The sequence below is a fragment of the Rhinolophus sinicus genome, linkage group LG12 (assembly GCF_036562045.2).
Source record: "Rhinolophus sinicus isolate RSC01 linkage group LG12, ASM3656204v1, whole genome shotgun sequence".
Taxonomy (NCBI): Eukaryota; Metazoa; Chordata; class Mammalia; order Chiroptera; family Rhinolophidae; genus Rhinolophus; species Rhinolophus sinicus.
The window spans coordinates 60,809,837-60,830,262 of record NC_133761.1 but is presented as its reverse complement, the minus strand read 5'-3'; the positions used below and the strand labels follow the sequence as shown (position 1 = coordinate 60,830,262).

At 36.6% G+C, this 20,426-nt stretch overlaps 1 protein-coding gene across 1 annotated transcript in view; it reads right to left on the bottom strand.

Moving 5' to 3' along the window:
• USH2A (usherin) overlaps positions 1–20,426 on the bottom strand; it is a 582,349-nt gene that overhangs the window by 155,890 nt on the left and 406,033 nt on the right. Inside the window, exons 46-48 of the mRNA XM_074316330.1 lie at positions 18,332–18,444; positions 15,927–15,975; positions 4,181–4,349 (exon numbers count right to left, since the gene is read on the bottom strand). Of these exons, the coding sequence (XP_074172431.1) occupies positions 4,181–4,349; positions 15,927–15,975; positions 18,332–18,444 (331 nt within the window). The remainder of the gene's footprint in view (positions 1–4,180; positions 4,350–15,926; positions 15,976–18,331; positions 18,445–20,426) is intronic.

The window sequence follows — 20,426 nt, the reverse complement described above, 5'->3', positions numbered from 1 at the left end:
ACCTTGAGTGAGTGGCCCGGTGTTTGTGTATTTTACCGCATATGGCCCTTGGTGAAAAACGTTGAAAAAAGTTTGAACACCCCTGCTCTATGGTCTCAGTCTAATTATCTCATCATGAAAATTCCAATCTTGACGACCTGGCTGACTCAACCATGTTCCTATGTCTCACTTTTTATGTTTGTAAAATGAAAATAGAATTCTAAGGCATATTCTTTTGTGTAAAATGTATTGTAAACAATATCCAGTGAAATCGACCTATTTTGAATGCTTAGTTCCTTCCATGAATTTTAACACAGGACTACCATCAGGATACAAAAGAATTTCATTGCCCCCAAAACTCCTTCATGCTGTCCCTTTATGGTCACATTCTCCCCCTACCCATTGCCCTCGGCAATCTCTGATCTGTTCTCCATCACTACTGCTTGTCTTTTCACGTATGTCAGATCAGTGGAATTTCACAATGCATCACTTGATGAGATTGGCTTCTTTCACTCAGCATCATGTCTTCTAGGTAAGTCTCAATTGTTTGTTCCTTTTGATTGCTGGGTGATATTCCTTTGTGTACGTGTTTGACAGGTTGTCCATTTATCCACTGAGGGACACTTGAGCTGTTTCTGTTTTTTGGCAATTATAAATAGAGCTGCTATCAACATTTGTGTACAGGATTTTGTGTAGATAAAATACCCAGGAATGGGCCACGGCATGCTCAGTTTTCTCTCAAGTATGACTCCCTAGAATGCAGGGGACAGTGGGCTTAGTTGATAGTCTTTGCAAGGATCCTATCACGTAACATCTATAAGTAGAAGGGAACTTAGTAAATTTTTCATGATGATTCTACTAGAGGCCAATGAAGGAGAAATGAGTTTACTGTGAACTGTCAAATTACTGTATCTGTTACATTCCTCTGGGTAAAGGGATTCTCCTCTTTGGTCTGAAATGTAGTTGCCACATTTCTTAAATCTTTATAGCTAGAGAACACAGTGCCCCTGTGGACAACTTTTCTTTTACATAATGTGTCACACGGTGTAGGGGCAGTGTCAATCAATTAAGCATCACCACAATAGTGAGCTCAGAGAAAATAGGGCACACGGCTATATTGGGAAAAACCACTATTTTTTTTTAAAAAGTCACTTTTGAGTATAACAAATATTAATTGGTTTATACAATTTAGCCCTATTTCCCTGAGTCCCTCAGAATAGTATTCAGTTACTGATAGAAAAGGCTTCATAAAAAGAGATATGGATTGTATCAATGAGAAGTAAAACTGATTTTTCCCCCTCAAAAAAGGGCTATTAGATATAAGATACAAGGATCAGTCACCTTCTCATTAACCTTTCAAAATGAATCTATTTCAAGACAGGCTTGAAAATGTTTTCTGTCTAAAAGCTACCATGCAGTCTCAACTGTTAATTGTTATTCTTATCAAAGAATGACCTGAATTAACATTGAGCTTGAGGTCATTAGCATATTTATAAAAAAGGGGGGAGGGTGATGAGCATTTTCTTCTGATGTTGTTATTGGGTGCTATGGAAGAAAGCTGTGACAAAAAAATAAAGCAAATATTATTAACTAATATCTCAGATGTATCTACAAACATCAAAATGCCTATACAGGTCTCCACCTTGAATTGGCAGACTACTGATTAGAGTTTAATTACATTTCAATACAAAATGATTTGGGGTCAGTGTGCTTTCTTTGTTGATGTAAGCAGTGTTAAACTAGTTAACAAGAGCCTTATCTGAGGAGAGAAGTTAAGATATAATCTCTTCATTTAGGTACACTAGATTAATGATTGGAGCAAAACGCTTTCTTTGATTATCGCATGAGACTACATTTTTTTTTTCCCTTGATACAATGGTAGGCATTCTAATACTGTGAAAAATGAACTACTTACAAGGAATCTGAATATGGGCCATGCTCAACAGTTTGGGAAATATCAAAAGGCTTGAAGTCTGCATGAGCACGTGCCAATGTAAGAACAGGATGGTTTTCAAAACTTTTTTTTTGTTTTAAATACTTATACAAAAGTTCTGTGTAACATCAATAAATAACCTTTGGGCTTCCCTGGCTTATTTCATTTTTTAGGATAAAATGTTAAATCTTATTTGGGAATAGAACAAAATAGATGGTTTTCTTAGTTCAAAATCTGACGCTTAGTTAAGACTGGGAAACGTGACAGGCAATAATCCTAAGTGTTAACAGCCGTGATAGAAGCAACCAAGTGTTTTAGACAATTTTAACTATTTAAATTTAAGGATAGACTATATTTAAATTTAAGGATAGACTATATTTTCCAGAGTTTGAAGAGTTAATTGTAAACCATAACTTATCAAAAATTTTCATGTGATTTAGAAATGAAAACACTATTACTTAGTTTTAAGCTAAACTTAGAGAAAAGCCCAGTATGGTCTTTTGGTCTGAAGAATTAAAAGAATGAGATGGTAGCAAATTTCCATCTCATCTACGTAATTACAACTTTCAGGTTTTTAAAATTTTTAATTTATATTTTTTTGCAGGGGAGGTAAGATACAAAATATAGTTGAAAACTCCTACAGTGTAATTTATTTTGAAAGACTAAACCATTTGACAGTGTTTGATTAGTTTCTAACACTATGATCTGTAGTATACAGAAACTAACATGTTTCTACAAAATCCTATTTCCATCACCATTGTGTTTTCTTACTTGGAAAATGTCGTTGATTAAACTATTTAATTATGAAAGTATTTCTGTGTGAGAAGCAGAAATAACAGTACTGATATAAAGACAGATTTTTCTATCAACTTTAAGGGACAATTATGAAGAATAGAAGATATGTGTCTCAAATAAACTTATATAGTATTTCAGTTATAGTTATTATAGTATTCACCTTCCCTTTTTTTGGTCCAGCACTTTGCCAAGGAATAATGGGTGAGACAATTTCTCTGTTCACATACCTTGGGTGCATCTATTTATACCAAACAAAAGGAACACTGAACAACACCTGAATTAACTACATGTTTGGCATACGTTTTATGTTAAAGTAGGTATCTCAAACCATTCAGCTTTGCGCTGGCATCCAAACCCTTAGCTATCATTTCTTTCTCTCATATCCATTCTCTGTGCTTTTGAAGAAGACATAGGCATTGAAATTAGGTGGGAGGAAAAAACAATCTGTATTCCCAATGGCTTTCTCAGGATAAAAAGTCACTGACAGTAGCAGTAATAAGATTTTTAGAAGTCTGGAATAGTAAAGAAAAATATGTTAACACATATTAACATATTTTGGTTATATGAGAGTAAGTAGAGTCGTCAAAAGAGCATGGACTTTGGAGACACACTGAGGTTTGCATTTCAGTTCTTCCACTATCCATCTGGTGCTCACGTTGGTATGTTACCAATCCTCCTTGAACCTCTTTCCTTATTTGGAAACTTAAGATAAAATACTAACCTCCTACAGTTGTGAAAAATAATAGAAACTATCACGTTAAGCCCTTAATACAGAGTGTGCCATAAATGGTTTATACATGACAATGGTTATTATTTTTATGCTTAATTCTATGCACCGGACGTTGTTCTGTATAGTTGACATTTGGAAATTCCGGTCGGCTGATAAACAGAAGGAAAGGAAAAGGTGAAGAGGAAAAGATCCATGTCTGTACTCTTTCCTGCATCCCTTCTCCCCCTGTCCCACTTGAGCAGGTAGAGCACATGACAGTGGGCAGTCTCAGATAAGTGGGATTCCCCGCTTGAGGCCATCCAGGAGCAATGCAGGCATCGTTCAGAATAGACATGGAGGAGGGAAATGGGGAAAAGCTTCTGGAGCAGAACACCGAGAAATTAACAGAGCTGACAGTAAAGGGGAAAAAAATGAAGTCACAAAATAAAGAGAGGTATCCAGCTATCCAGATCTGGATAAAATAAAATACAGTCACAAAATAAAGGGAGTTATCTAGTTATCCATATCTGCAAGTATTTCCTTATGGAGTAGATATACTGGAGCCCCTTGTATTCTCTCTATAATTTGAACTTAGCCTTGCTTATATTTCAGCAGGGCTGAAAGGAGAAATGCTATTTAAAGCCGGTCATTGATTCCGTTAAGTGTTCAATTTTTGTTGGGAAGGTGCTTGAAATAGTTCTCTGACATGAGTTTGCTTTTGCTGGTTCCCAAGATTACCGAGTACACGTGGAAAGGACCTTTACCTGGCAGAATTCTAATGTAATACCCAGAGCAGCACTGGTAACCTGGCAACGCCTCTCGTATTTGGCCTCCACAACAAACTCCAGTCGAATTCAAAACATACGGGATATACTTCTCCTCACAACACTGATGTCCAGGCTGGGGGTTGTAGAGAACTCCATTACAACAAACCTGAAAGTTGGGAATCAGGTTTAAAGAAAGATTAGTGTAATTGAGGGTATTATACCACCGTACCGCATGCCATAATAAGTGTTTTCTAATAAGGCTTTGACATGAGGCCAAATGCAGCATATTTCTGATAAAAAAATTCGAACGTTTAAAAAATACATTTTCTAAGCATCACTCAAATTCTATAAATGCTATTTGATACAATGCAACTTTTTAGCTTTCAACCACATTTTGTGCTCTAGTATAATATTCTATAAATATGAACTCCCTTTTGAATGCCAATGCTTCCGATGTAAAGATGATTTAGAATTATAAACGAACAATTCCCTCGTGTTTCTACTTTAATGGTTGTTTAATTTGAAGGCAGCACATTTATGGAAACCTGTCTTTGATGTTTCAAAAATTAAATCGCATTTTTCTTATAATTTATATAATCACTTATTTACAAACCCAATCTTCAGACATGGCAATCTTAACAGAGTCCAACATATATATATATATATATATATACACACACACACACACACACACACACACACACACACACACAATATAAAAAATGTATATTATATATATTATATATATATAATATATATATTATATTATATATATGGACAGATACAATAACACACGAGTATACATACATATACAGAGGTTGCCAAAAAAATAAAATGTATACACAATTTAAGAAAGGAAAAAACTGTATTAAAATTGTAATACTCAATTATACTGATAACAAAAGATGAATACAAGTCATGTGTCTACATTTTTTTGGCATGCCCGGTATATACATATATAAAATAATATATAATCTCACCACATTAAAATAAGGAAATTTATATGGAAATTAATTTTGAAAAGCCCTTTGAACAACGTGTGTTTTCTCCAGGAGCTGTGGAAGAAATCATGTGCTTGAACAATCAAATAATTATTTGCATGCTCACTTCAGGTCTGAGAGACTGACACTCTGTATATAGAACAAGTGAAACACAGAGCAGTTGCTGTAACGTGGCCTCAGAACCTGTACCCCCATGTTACATTAATTAGATAGATGCTTCCTGTGGCAGGCAAACTCAACCACTATTTAAGGGGGGTTTCTCTGTCTCCTTTTTGCTCATTGCTGCTTCCATCCTGCACCACCGTTTTGAATCAAGCTCAAGACAATAACAGGAGAATGTGGAATCTCTAAGTCTTCGAAAGGGCCACTAGCTTAGTACTTCATCCATTTTTCACTAGTTACCACGGAGCAAAGAAACGGAGCTCTTCAATTCAAAGTCTAACCCAGTGGTTCCTTAGGTAGCCCTGTTAAACCAACTATAATGCATTTCTTGTGGTGTTTAATTATCAACGAGGAATCAAAATTAGTCCAATCCCAAGGATAAATCGGGTGACGCCTCCCTTTAATGTCATATTCCATGTGAAAAGTAATGTTTGAAATTAAGCTCTACTGTAAAGAATTAAGCAAAAAACCTTCCCTAGGTGTTTATTTGGGATTTAGGAATGCTGGTCATATTTGCTTCCATGGTAAAAACAACCTTTCTCTTGTTTTATAACAGTGACCTAAACCTAGCCCTTTGTTGTATGGCCGTAAAGCATTTATTATTATCCTATTCACATAGCGTGTTTTTCTAGATAGTTTAGTGCACCCAGCCTTTTCCTTCAGTAAGCTTCTCTAGCAGTTATCTTCCTTTGGACTTTGCATTTGAATACTTATTTAGTGATGAGCCATTAGGACTGGTTCACTTCCATCCTTTCATTGTCAATGCCATTCTCAGGCCCCTTCAGTTACATGAAATGTGTGCCTTTCTTCGAACCCATTCTGGTTTAGACATTTTCAGGCAATTATCTCTCCTGGAAGGTCTCCCCATAAATAATTTCTTAATCTGCTAATTCACTCTCCAGCTTAATTGTTTCAGAAAACACAGTGGACAGTGTAATACCTTGAGCTAGTAAGTGTGTAGCTAATATTCAACTAGGCTGCCAGGACCTTGCTCTATTGTTTCCAAAAGTAATTCTGTGATCTAGTGATTCTCCAAGTGTGGTCCCTGGGCCAGAGGCAGATGCATCACCCAGGAACCTGTTAGAAATGCACGTTCTTACACCCACTGCAGACTTACTGAATCAAAGCCTCAGGGGTTGGACCTGCAGTCGGTTTTACCAAGCTGTCCGGGTCTGGTGCCCACTGATGTGAGAACCATGGCTGTAATCACAGGAAACTCATCTAAGGATTTCAGGCCCTCCTGCTGTTTACAGCCCCAGAGGTTCTTAGACGCCCTACGTCTCATTTGTACCGTTCTCCAGCCTCTCTCCCAGGAAATACATCTTCATATTTGACCCCAGACAGAAATTTACAAACAATATTTTTTTCTTTTGAGATTTTCATTGACTTCATTTATTCTCTTTCACTGACAATACCATAATCCTTTAAATAAAAATAAGACATTATTTAACGCATCAAAATTTTCTTTGTTTCTCCTAGAGAATGTTTTTAACGAGCAAATTTATTCCCGCATTTTTCTTCTCAGAAATCCTAAATTTAATTTTGTTTTATGAAAGTATGTTCATTAGACACTGATTATTTAATAACTTAAAATGACCTAAAACTTAGGCATAATGACAATTCTGGAGCTTACGTGTCGGAAAAAAAGGTAGTTCATAACGGCTAGTTTCGTAAGATTTCTTAGATGATAACTACAACTCAGCCAGTGTCAGCCATAATAATTTGTGTTTTGACCCATATTACTGCAATAACTCACTTTCTCCATCACGATGTCTTTTTGCAGGGACTCTTTTGAATTTGGTAGTAGCTTTAATCATTAAATGTGTGATGTTGTTGATAAATAGGAACATTATTTCATTACATAAAATTCTACCTTCAAACCAAGAATTTTCTGCATCGTTTGTCAATAAAAGCCATTTACAAACTCCTCTATCTGGCTGTGTTATTAATCTTCCTGATTGGTCAAGAGGTCTATTTCTACTAAGAACTCCCTAATTAAAAATCTGCAGCAGAAAAATATACATACTCAGACACGCTGCCACCATATAGCATGTTTGAGAATCAATCAACACTCTTCAAACTTTAAGGAGAGTAAGCAGCATGACATGAGCCCAGTGGTCCCACGCTTTAAATGTAGAGAATAAAGAATAAACCATTAATATATTATTTGTCACTAACCAGGAAAATCAACAGAAAATTTTGGTTTAAGTAAAAATCAGACACAAGTAATATACCTTGGTAAGTAGGGTGGGAATTAGAAAATGTGGCAGACCCAATCCCTACTTGTCATCACCTTCCCCTTCTCTTCTTCCCATAACTAGGACTAGTGATGAGACACAGAGCTACTCAAAGAGATGCGACTAGAAGAGTGCCGGGGGATTCTTATATGGCTCCTACGAAATTTTGGGGTTCTTGACACAGCTGTCGCCTTTCCCTTTCTCTTTCTTTCTGCTAAAAATGATGTCTGGAAATTCAGCAATCATCTTGCAGCCATTTGATAAAGACGGTAAGAATCACAAAGACGCCCTCATGGCATTTGGTGCAGCTGAACAATAATCTCTCTGGAACTGTCTACTTAAGCCTCCATTGTTGGGTGTTTTGTTACTCGTAGCCAAAACGAATGTCCAAATTCATAAAAAAAATATTTTTATCAGTTGATAAACTTATCATTTGATAACATTTATCAATGAATCTATTTATAAATAAAATGTATCAATTTTATCGACTGACAAAAACAGTCAAATATGTTTATGATCAGAAATATAGGAAACGGAAATTCCCATCACAAATCTTGTTTTACATTCTCACATTCTTGAAGATATTCTATTTTTAAAAATTAAGCCACAAGCTTGTTCTAGATATTAGCATATTTTTAAGAGAGGTTGATATACAATAAAGGCATAACATCTGACCAAAACTTTGCTACATTTTCAATGATATATTAATGTTTCATTTGCTGTAGCGAATGAGATCATAACATAAAGCTGTTCACAGAGGAGTTAACCTTGATTACAATGATTTACTCTCAGGTTAATGTTACAGAACTTTAATTTTGTATGTAGGTCTACTTGCCAGAATGATACATCCTAGGGGACACACCAGTACTACCTTTAGTATTTTTTTAATAAGTTTTATAAACAGAAAGTAGTTAAAATTTATGATAAAGCTCCAGAGATTTGGACATGACATATTCTTGCAATTTAGCATGGTAAGGAAAGCCTATTATTTGCAAAACACTAGGTAAATATAATTATTTTTGTTCTTACTATTTTCAAAGACAGAGGGTAGAACTCTGACATCAAAATTAATTCTATTTGTATAATTCTAGAATCTCCCACCATAACAAGTAACCAATCACAAACAGTTAAGGGTCCCTTTACTTATAAAACATTCCAGTAGGAATTTTGGAGGACAGCAAGTACCTGTGAGTTTAGTCCCTCTACTTCAAAGAGCTGAGAATAAAAATTTCTCAATAACTTAAATCGACTGCTCTTCTGTCATTGTGTAAAATAATATTTTTGTCATACCTTTCATCTTAAGGAGAAATATGTCTTTACGGACCAAATTACTGGACCCTATCAGAATTCCAAGTGACAACACATATTAGGAATTCAATTAAGTCCAAACATTTACATTAAAAAAGAAGCAGTCAAGATAAACCTTGACATTTTAATAGACTGCTTTTAAATAAAAGAAAATTATTATTTCATTTTCTTGGGGGTACAAACATAACACATTCGCTAATAAGACTCTGTAGATAGGAAATGTCACCTACGAGAGAATAGTTTCACAGGTGACTTGTAGAGCCGCCGCTGTTATTCTAAGGCCTTTATCCAACTCTCAAAATTAATTTCACATTTTGCAGATACCTCTTTTGTATTCACCGCATAATCAACCACAAAAGAGACCATATTTAAGTGACATTCAAGGGTCTGACTTATCCACAAAAGCTGGTAAATTAGTAAAGTCTAGAAAACAGGTGTAGAATACCATGTCATTGTAATTTGTCTTTCTTGCACAGCGTAACTGAATTGAGACCACCTATACCGTTAGTGGTAACACTAATAGTTTTGCTTGAGGATCTGAGTCACACACAGGAATGTGAATGAATGACCAAAGGAAAACAGTGGGCTGAACACATCTACATCTCTCATTAGAGCCAACGAGAGTAACATTGACAAATCTTCTGGTTGACAATATGAAATGAAAGACATCTCTGAGAACTCTGCACTTTTATTAGGTCGGTTGCAAAAGTAATGGCGTTTTTGCAATTATTTTAACTTTTTAAACTGCCATTACTTTTGCACCGACCTAATATTAACTGGATTAATGGTTTCGTTGCTTCAATGTGTAAGAGTAAAATGGATCCATCCAAGAGAGTATGTGTAAGACAGTAAGTGACAGGCCACAAGGAAAGCCTTTTTCTCCCCTTGATTTCACTGAATGTAAGACAGCAACATAAACTTAAATGATGACAGTGTGAATTAGGGTGGTGGTGGTGGTGGAAACAGAGAAGCGGAACACACATGAGAAGACGCTGCAAAATAAAATATACAAAATGTACATTTAGTTAAGTCAGGAGATTAAAAGAATCAAAGACGCACGTGTGTGTTAATATGCAGGGTGGTGGTGTATTTGCAGAAATGGATATTGGAGAAGACGAGTTGGATGAGAATTAACTTCTAAGGCTTAAAGTTATAAAAACAATGGGTGGATATCACAACAGAGCATCAACAGGCAATTGGGTGTAAGGGGCTAGAGTTTGGGGAGAAAACAGAGCCAGACGTCTTTGAGACACCATTATGGCTAAAACGGTGAGAACGTGTGGACTATCTGAGCAGGAGAGAGTATGTCTGCTGAAGACACCCACAGTAAATGAGCAGATTTGGGATGGAACTGATAAAAGAAACCAAAGTGTGTTCAGAGGACCAGGGATAAAGTGGCAGTTGAAGGCCAAGGTGAATTAGGGGGAGAATTGGATTTTGCTGAGAGGAGTGCAAAGGCTACCTCAGTGATTGAGCTTCTTCTGTGGGAGCGACTAAAGGTGGAGGAATTAGGAATTTGGAAAGAGAAGGACATGAGGAAGTGGAAGTAGTGCTGGAAGGCTTAAGAATAAACTCAATACTTTTGTAAAGTCTCCTAATCAAACAATAAGTTTGACAAGCAGAACTCACTGGCCATCAAAACGATAATATTTCCTGAAAGCCATTAACAACTACTGATTGGATCTGTACAACAGCACTCAACATCCTCCAAATGATCCCTTTCAAGCATTTTTCCCACATCCTTTGAAGAGTTGAACAGAAAATTTCAGTCCAAATTAAAGCCATTTCCAGCTGTCCATACTGGTGACAGAGAGAGTTTAGAATAGAGTAAAGAAGAGGTAATCTTACATTTTACATCTACAGCCTAACATTTTCATTATTAAAAAAGTGAAATAAAACATGACATATACATATATATATATATATATATATATATATATATATATATATGTGTGTGTGTGAGTGTGTGTGTGTGTGTGTGTGTGTGTATATATATATATATATATAAACTGTAAAATTATTACTTCAGTATCCAGGCTGCCAGTCTCTGAAAAAAATCAAAGAGGGAAAATTAAGTATAGAGAAGAGTCCTTGCTGTCAGATGTCACAAAATATGGAGGTTTCCAAGTTTTGCCTCAAATTTGGAGAGGGAAAATGAGGAAGATTCTTTGCAAAACACTAGGTAAATATAATTATTTTTGTTCTTACTATTTTCAAAGACAGAGGGTAGAACTCTGACATCAAAATTAATTCTATTTGTATAATTCTAGAATCTCCCACCATAACAAGTAACCAATCACAAACAGTTAAGGGTCCCTTTACTTATAAAACATTCCAGTAGGAATTTTGGAGGACAGCAAGTACCTGTGAGTTTAGTCCCTCTACTTCAAAGAGCTGAGAATAAAAATTTCTCAATAACTTAAATCGACTGCTCTTCTGTCATTGTGTAAAATAATATTTTTGTCATACCTTTCATCTTAAGGAGAAATATGTCTTTACGGACCAAATTACTGGACCCTATCAGAATTCCAAGTGACAACACATATTAGGAATTCAATTAAGTCCAAACATTTACATTAAAAAAGAAGCAGTCAAGATAAACCTTGACATTTTAATAGACTGCTTTTAAATAAAAGAAAATTATTATTTCATTTTCTTGGGGGTACAAACATAACACATTCGCTAATAAGACTCTGTAGATAGGAAATGTCACCTACAGAGAATAGTTTCACAGGTGACTTGTAGAGCCGCTGTTATTCTAAGGCCTTTATCCAACTCTCAAAATTAATTTCACATTTTGCAGATACCTCTTTTGTATTCACCGCATAATCAACCACAAAAGAGACCATATTTAAGTGACATTCAAGGGTCTGACTTATCCACAAAAGCTGGTAAATTAGTAAAGTCTAGAAAACAGGTGTAGAATACCATGTCATTGTAATTTGTCTTTCTTGCACAGCGTAACTGAATTGAGACCACCTATACCGTTAGTGGTAACACTAATAGTTTTGCTTGAGGATCTGAGTCACACACAGGAATGTGAATGAATGACCAAAGGAAAACAGTGGGCTGAACACATCTACATCTCTCATTAGAGCCAACGAGAGTAACATTGACAAATCTTCTGGTTGACAATATGAAATGAAAGACATCTCTGAGAACTCTGCACTTTTATTAGGTCGGTGCAAAAGTAATGGCGTTTTTTGCAATTATTTTTAACTTTTTTAAACTGCCATTACTTTTGCACCGACCTAATATTAACTGGATTAATGGTTTCGTTGCTTCAATGTGTAAGAGTAAAAATGGATCCATCCAAGAGAGTATGTGTAAGACAGTAAGTGACAGGCCACAAGGAAAGCCTTTTTCTCCCCTTGATTTCACTGAATGTAAGACAGCAACATAAACTTAAATGATGACAGTGTGAATTAGGGTGGTGGTGGTGGTGGAAACAGAGAAGCGGAACACACATGAGAAGACGCTGCAAAATAAAATATACAAAATGTACATTTAGTTAAGTCAGGAGATTAAAAGAATCAAAGACGCACGTGTGTGTTAATATGCAGGGTGGTGGTGTATTTGCAGAAATGGATATTGGAGAAGACGAGTTGGATGAGAATTAACTTCTAAGGCTTAAAGTTATAAAAACAATGGGTGGATATCACAACAGAGCATCAACAGGCAATTGGGTGTAAGGGGCTAGAGTTTGGGGAGAAAACAGAGCCAGACGTCTTTGAGACACCATTATGGCTAAAACGGTGAGAACGTGTGGACTATCTGAGCAGGAGAGAGTATGTCTGCTGAAGACACCCACAGTAAATGAGCAGATTTGGGATGGAACTGATAAAAGAAACCAAAGTGTGTTCAGAGGACCAGGGATAAAGTGGCAGTTGAAGGCCAAGGTGAATTAGGGGGAGAATTGGATTTTGCTGAGAGGAGTGCAAAGGCTACCTCAGTGATTGAGCTTCTTCTGTGGGAGCGACTAAAGGTGGAGGAATTAGGAATTTGGAAAGAGAAGGACATGAGGAAGTGGAAGTAGTGCTGGAAGGCTTAAGAATAAACTCAATACTTTTGTAAAGTCTCCTAATCAAACAATAAGTTTGACAAGCAGAACTCACTGGCCATCAAAACGATAATATTTCCTGAAAGCCATTAACAACTACTGACTGGATCTGTCCAATAGCACTCAACATCCTCCAAATGATCCCTTTCAAGCATTTTTCCCACATCCTTTGAAGAGTTGAACAGAAAATTTCAGTCCAAATTAAAGCCATTTCCAGCTGTCCATACTGGTGACAGAGAGAGTTTAGAATAGAGTAAAGAAGAGGTAATCTTACATTTTACATCTACAGCCTAACATTTTCATTATTAAAAAAGTGAAATAAAACATGACATATACATATATATATATATATATATATATATATATATATATATATATGTGTGTGTGTGAGTGTGTGTGTGTGTGTGTGTGTGTGTATATATATATATATATATATAAACTGTAAAATTATTACTTCAGTATCCAGGCTGCCAGTCTCTGAAAAAAATCAAAGAGGGAAAATTAAGTATAGAGAAGAGTCCTTGCTGTCAGATGTCACAAAATATGGAGGTTTCCAAGTTTTGCCTCAAATTTGGAGAGGGAAAATGAGGAAGATTCTTTTTCCACAAGCCATGACCTCTTGTGCCATATTCAACCCCAAGCTAAGTACTTGGAAAATCGAGGGGGATTTATAAATGATACGGGTTTAACCTTCATTTACACATGCACACAGCCTGTGCTGCTATCATAAAGGCCTCTGAAAAGTTGGTGTGTAAAAATATAATTTATATCATTCAGTAGCTTGAGGCAAAATTTTAAACAATTATTTGTGAATGCTGCAAAGAATTACACCTCACCGTTCTCATCAATAATACAGCCCCAAACGATGTGTAACCGAAACAAACCACCCCAGGTTCTAATAAAAGGCCGGCAGAAACTTGCCTTCTCGCTGCTTCCCCTCGAGCCTCATACCTGCAAAGCAGGCTTTCTGGAATACTAGCAGTAATGGAATAGAACCTCTCCCCCCCCCCTTCCCCCCCCCCCCTCAGCTTATGCATTTATGGAGAATAAATAAGTAAACTCCACAGGCAGCCCAGTCAAGCAGTCAGCTGCAGGGTTTGTCATATTTCAATCAAAGCCAGGGCCAGTCAGCCATCTTCACCCAGATCAGTCTCTACATTCTCAAGGACCAGAATTAATGAATTAGCTATTGATTAAATTCCACTCCAACAAATCCACCAAGCCAAACAAATGAACTACCCAGGGCACATGTAGGCCATGGCCAGACATGTCCAGGCTATCGATCGGTAGTTAGTATTCTTTTGGGATATGAGGCAGCTGATGATAATATGACAAGTATGGAAAACGCAATGTAGAAACAGAGTTTGTTTTTGGAGAAGCAGGTTGTTAACACTAGAAGGATTCATCTGATCTTTATTTGGAGCCATGTCACCTTTGGTTTACATATAACAGAAAAAAACATGCGTAAGTGTTTGTACTGAAACTAAAACCAAAGACAGAAATGTGTACGCCACCCATACAATTATACAGACCAATCGGCTATCTCTGTATGTTATTAAAAATATGTGAAGGGATTAAGAAGTACAGATTGGCAGTTACAAAATAGTCCCGGGGATGTAAAGTACAGCAGAGGGAATGGAGTCAATAATATTGCAACAACTATGTATAGTGCCAGGTGGGTACTAGACTTATAGGCGAGATCACTGCATAAATTATATAAATGTCTAACCACTGTGCTGTACACCTGAAAGTAACAGAAAGTAATACTGAATGTCAACTGTAGCTGAAAAAGTAATTAAAAATATATATGAAAGTTACATCTTACCGATAACTGCGTTTTACCAACAATAAGCAACGAATCTAAGAAATATATTTCTCATTAGAAACAAATTATTTTAAATGCTATTGCAATAAATCCAGTTTACTGACATTTCTCTGGAAGAATTTCACATTTGATTTTGTATGTTACTAATATAAAAGAGATTTTTAAAAAAAAACCGAAATAGAAACATAACTAACAAGTCCATATTGCCAGAAGTATAATGAGATTATACAAACAATAACATGCACACAGGAGGCTAACTGCTTTGGTGTTGGTGTAATTTTGATTAATGGCTTGGCAGCCAATCCCCACTCATTAGAATCTTGCCTTTGGAAAATGTCGCTCTGCAAGGATGGATCATTTGAAGAAAGGAAAGATTTTGCATGCCAGTATTTGGGTCGTGAACAATTTCTATCAAGTTTTTGCTGGATCTCTGACCAAAAAAGAATGAGAGAGAGAGAGAGAGAGAGAGAGAGAGAGAGAGAGAGAGAGAGAGAGAGAGAGAGAGAGAAATTACTTTTTTTCTTGACATCTTTGCTTTTATTATTGCATGTTCAGAAACTTTGCTTTAGATTTTCTTCTAAAGTTTTCATTTGGTTTCATACATTTAATTTCCATGAGGTTTTCCCCGACCCTCCACTTTAATTATGTTTTCAAAGTAAATTTGTTTGATAAAAAGATAATTTCTTTTTATCTCTTTGAGGTAGTTATAAATTTTTTTTCCTACTCTGCATTGTCTCTGTGTCATTGAATTCTCTTCTTTGATATTTTGGTCCTTTCAGTCTTTCAGAGTGATGCACCTGAGAAGCTGACGAGAAGCTTTAGATATGAGTGAGCCTTGCTGACCGCTGTACTTCCCCACTGAGTGACCAGGGGGCAAGCTGTCTTTTCTGTTAGGGGATCCCCATCCGCATATTTCCAGAGGTATTTTATTTGGGACCATTCAAGCTTTTCCAGAGAAGAATGTCCATTTCCCTCCACTTTCCTGGCTCGGGGCATTTATGACTTTTTTTTTTTTTTTTCTCCAGAACAGAGCTGGGGAAAAGCTGAGGCTTCCATCATTCCAATTATCCACTTCCACTTTATCACAATTTTTTCCTTTGCCTCTCACCCCAGCTTTCCACTGTGCCTAGCAGCCCTCATTTCTACGTACCTCTGTGCAATTTTTCCAGAGAATAAACTTCTGATCTCCTGGTGGTGGACTATGCCACAAGCAGAAAGAGAAATAGACACCTGGATGCATAATGCAAGAGGTAGGGGACTTTGAATTCTGTGAGTTTATGTGTCAACTGGACTGTACCACAAGGCACCCAGACATTTGGGTAAACCCTATATCTGGGTGCATCTGCAAGCTTGTTTCTGATGGGATTAGCATTTGACTCGTTGGACTAGGTAAAGCAGATGTCTCTCCCCAAGGGGAACACCCAGTCAGTGAGGGTCTGAATAGAAAGAGAGGCAGAGGAGGGGAATTCCCTCTACCTGCCTGTGACCTGGGCTAAGACATCAGTCTCCAGGCCTGAAAGGCGATTTGTACCCCTGGCTCCTCTGAATCTCAAACCTCTGGACTTGGACTGGGTCCAAGCTTTCCTGAGTCTCTACTTTTGGTTCTGTTTCTCTGGAGAACCCTGATTCATTACAGTGTTCCAAACCACCTTTTTTTTTTCCCCAGACTTTCTGCTAATCCCATGATTTCAGCTTTCAACCTTACCCCATCTTCCCCGTTCTTCACAATCCTTGAAGCTTGTACGAGCTCAGATGCTGAGCAAATTAGTTTGTTTTATGCCATTATCTCCCTCTGCCAATCGACACTTCGGGTGTACGTTTCTAAACTGTACAGTCATTTGGGTCTCTCTGCCAAATACTGCTTCCAAAATTGTGTTGAAATCTCTCTTCTGTTACACGCTCTGTCATTTTCCTTGCCTGTTGTTTAATACCCTTTTAATGTTTTGGCCATCAATTTAATATATTTGGGGATAAGCCACAACTACAAAATAGTTTCCCTCTGCTATCATCTGCAAGAGTCTTCTTAAAGGGAAAAAAATACCCTCGAGACAGAGACACACATGGGCATTTGTACAACTTCTAACAAAGCTTACATTTTATTTTTAGCTACACAATCTAAGCTATATTCCCGTATGCCATTCACCAGGGTTTGAGTCCTGGGGATGCTAACAGACAAGAAATGTGACATCATCCGCCCACTGAACTACAAGTCTTCCTTGAGTTCTTTTAAGACTGAACTCATATGTTACACCTTCCATGAGGTCGTCACTGATAATCGTGGGTAGGGTTTAATATTTTTCTCTTTACGCATTTCTTGCATATTATAAACTTCTATTGCAAGGTTCTCCCCATCTGCTTAGCTCAGTGTCTCCCAGAGTGGACTGGAACTGTGAAAATTTAGAACCACATCTTACATGTCTTTGTACTGCTTCTGCCTCTTACATTATTAGACCCACAAATATGTTTGCTGAAGGGTGAGTAAAGGTCTCCGGTGCCCCTTTAAACTCACCATTTTCCTCCTACATACTAGGCAATCCTCTGGATACCATAGGTGGGGGAAATCTGCTGAAGGGATTATCATTTAATTAATATCCCTCAAATTAGACAGATATCTATCACGAGTTTGATAGAAGATATGCTCAAGAAGACAAAATAAGATTTCTGCCCTGAATAGCTAAGAATAATTGTTTTTTTCCAATTATTTTAATCACTTGTTCCCCAAATCAGAGCATGTATTTTTTAACTAAACAACAACAACAACAAACACTAGAAATTTTAATATGTCATAAAGGAATCCTTCAGAATTGAAATATTTTATAACAATTTGAGTCAGTGTGTGTGTGTGTGTGTGTGTGTGTGTGTGTGTGTGTGTGTGAAGTGTGAAATGTGATTGATTCTGCTGGGGCAAAATACGACGTAAAAGTACTCATATTTCTTTCTCTAGCCTCAACTTGATATAGAAGGATGAACAATTGTCACAGTTTGGCTTGGGAAATAATGTTACATCTCTTATTACTGTTATTGTTAATTTTGAATTGAAAATAGACTCACTTTTAAATTATGGCCGCATCTTAGCAACAAAAGAAAATAGAAAATTAAAGGGATTTTGTCAAGTATCTGATAAAATTGGCAATGCTTACCCAAAATGATCTCCCCTATTTATTTTATAGCTATGTCTAGCTTTAGGGCAATATGATAAATGTAAATCTATTTTCTTCCAAAGAGATTAAATTAGAACGTAGTCATTCTAATTAAAATGGTGTTCTTTGTCTCACAAAAAGATGCACTGAAGGACATTTAAATAAAGAAACTTTCATGCTTTCAGCATTTGTTCAGAGCTCACTAAAAACACAGAAGCGAAACTGGACAGAAACGGATATCAAAGCCTAAATGTTAGGGGGTGTGTCCAGTGAAGATTAGCTCAATAGTGTCAAAGCTTTGATTTACACACATATTTATAGCAACTTATTAAATGAGATTGCCATGGCTCAGATCATATTTTTGATTTTTATCATCACTGCTTATAATGTTAGATTAACTGACAAAAATGTGCACCTTGATGTGATGTCACGGATCGTGGGTGTTAGTATATCACTTGGAGTATCTTCCACAGTGGTGAATTGGGTTCCATTGCTTTTCCCACAGGCGTATGTTGTGCAGACTTCGACCTGCAAACAGTAGTTTAGAAAAGCATAAATCCAACTATTTTCAAGACCCAGATTGCCAATGACTGAATGTCACCCACCCCCACTTCATATGAATCTCTTAACAGCCTCTTGGGTTTCATTAAATATTAATTTTCGATGTTAATTGACTCCAGTGGGACAAGCTCAGAATAGAGTGCAGAAATGGGCTCAGGACAATTGATTTGGTGATGAAAATAGTGATGTGTAGTCTCTGGTTCCAACCATTCAGACACACATATTAAACTATTTGGAGCACAGTTAAGGAATGGAAGATGCCTAGGTGACAGTTTGCAAGCGCAATAATTACCGCTGTATACCACTCTCTAGGTCTATAACCAGGCAGTGTAATAATGCTATCTTCTGCAAGTCTTGACACTTTCCAGCAAATGGCCTAAATGCTAATGTCTAATGGAAGAAAAATGAGGCCTCGAGAAGCCTTCCAATATGGCTGAGTTATTTTATATCCATTTGTTCCAGCTGCAATGGTATTTTTACCTTAATCGCAGCAGAAAATTACCATTCACCCCTTAAATCTACCACTTCATCTGAGTAAAAACTGAGGAGGGTAGAATAATGATAGATTAGAAGCCGGGTTCATCAAACATTAGTAAGACAAAAAAGAACACATTGAATAAGAGGGAGGCGAGAGTAATGAAGGTACAAACGACTGCTAGAGGAACATCCACAAAGCGATATCCTTCTGCTCTCAGTTAAAGCATAAACCAAACTGGAACTGTACTATTTTCCAACGCTAACTGAATTTCAGCATCTAATATACACAGAGGGTGAAGTTAGGTACTGATGAAACTTAAACACCAATAGAGCTTTTAAGCTAAGGACTTCGCTGAATTTCCACTTTTCATTTGAGGAAAGACAAAAGTGATCTCCCCTGTTTTTGGTGGCCGTGCCATCTTATTCTTAGGGCAGTTTGCACCTAAATGGGAGTGGAGGCATGTGTGTCTAATGCTGTATAAGTTGTGTTATCTATCTATGTCAAATAGAATTCTGAGGTCATATTTAATAGATATTTAAACAGTATCAAGGTTCTCCACTCCAAGTATGTCCAATTAAATCTCGAGTAACTTAAAGGCAGATGAACTTACAATATATTGGCTGGTAATAGAATTAATGACAATAAAACTTCATACACGTTAGAAAATACCTGACTCGATGCATAGTGAGATAACTTGAAATAAACTCAACTGAATTTATTGTGTAAAGATTATGTACCAAATATTACAATGGGTACTTGCACCAACACTTTCACTGAGTCCTCACAATTCCATTTTCATAAGTTTCAAAACTGGGGGTTAGAGAAATAAGGGAATACGATCAAGCTGCAAAGATGTGAGGTATCTGATTTGAGCTTTACTGTAGCTTATTTCCTTATCGCCTAAACATGAAGCATAACTTTAAGTTCTAAACTACTTAGGTGTATTCAAGTGATTCTCCAGAAGTTTTTATCTTGACTTTGGAGAAATGTGTCAATATTTTTCTCATTCTTACTAATGTAATATCCCACCTCCATCTTTGTGGCATATTTCTGGTGCTACAGCGACAGTGGATGGCATATGAATGAAACACAAATATAAAGGTTTACATTGACAAGAAAGATGAAATTGAATCAAAAATTGAAATTATCATTCTCTTTAAAAAGGGATATATAAATGGATACATTCAAAAAAGTACATATTTTGGTGCATCTACATGTGTGCTTTAAAATCAATGGCTGTTTTACAAGGGGGGTTAGCATAAATTTAATTCTAAAGTAGTAGGCATAAAAATTAAGTGCATGTTTTAAATGGAGCTAAACCATCTTTGACATCATAAATGAAAATTATTAAAATTTGATATTCAAATTTCCTGTGATGCAACAACTATTTCAAGTCTATGTGCCGGTGCTATGAAGAGCTTCACAAGAATATAGTTACCAATGATAAGAGTATCTTCATCACTAATAAGAA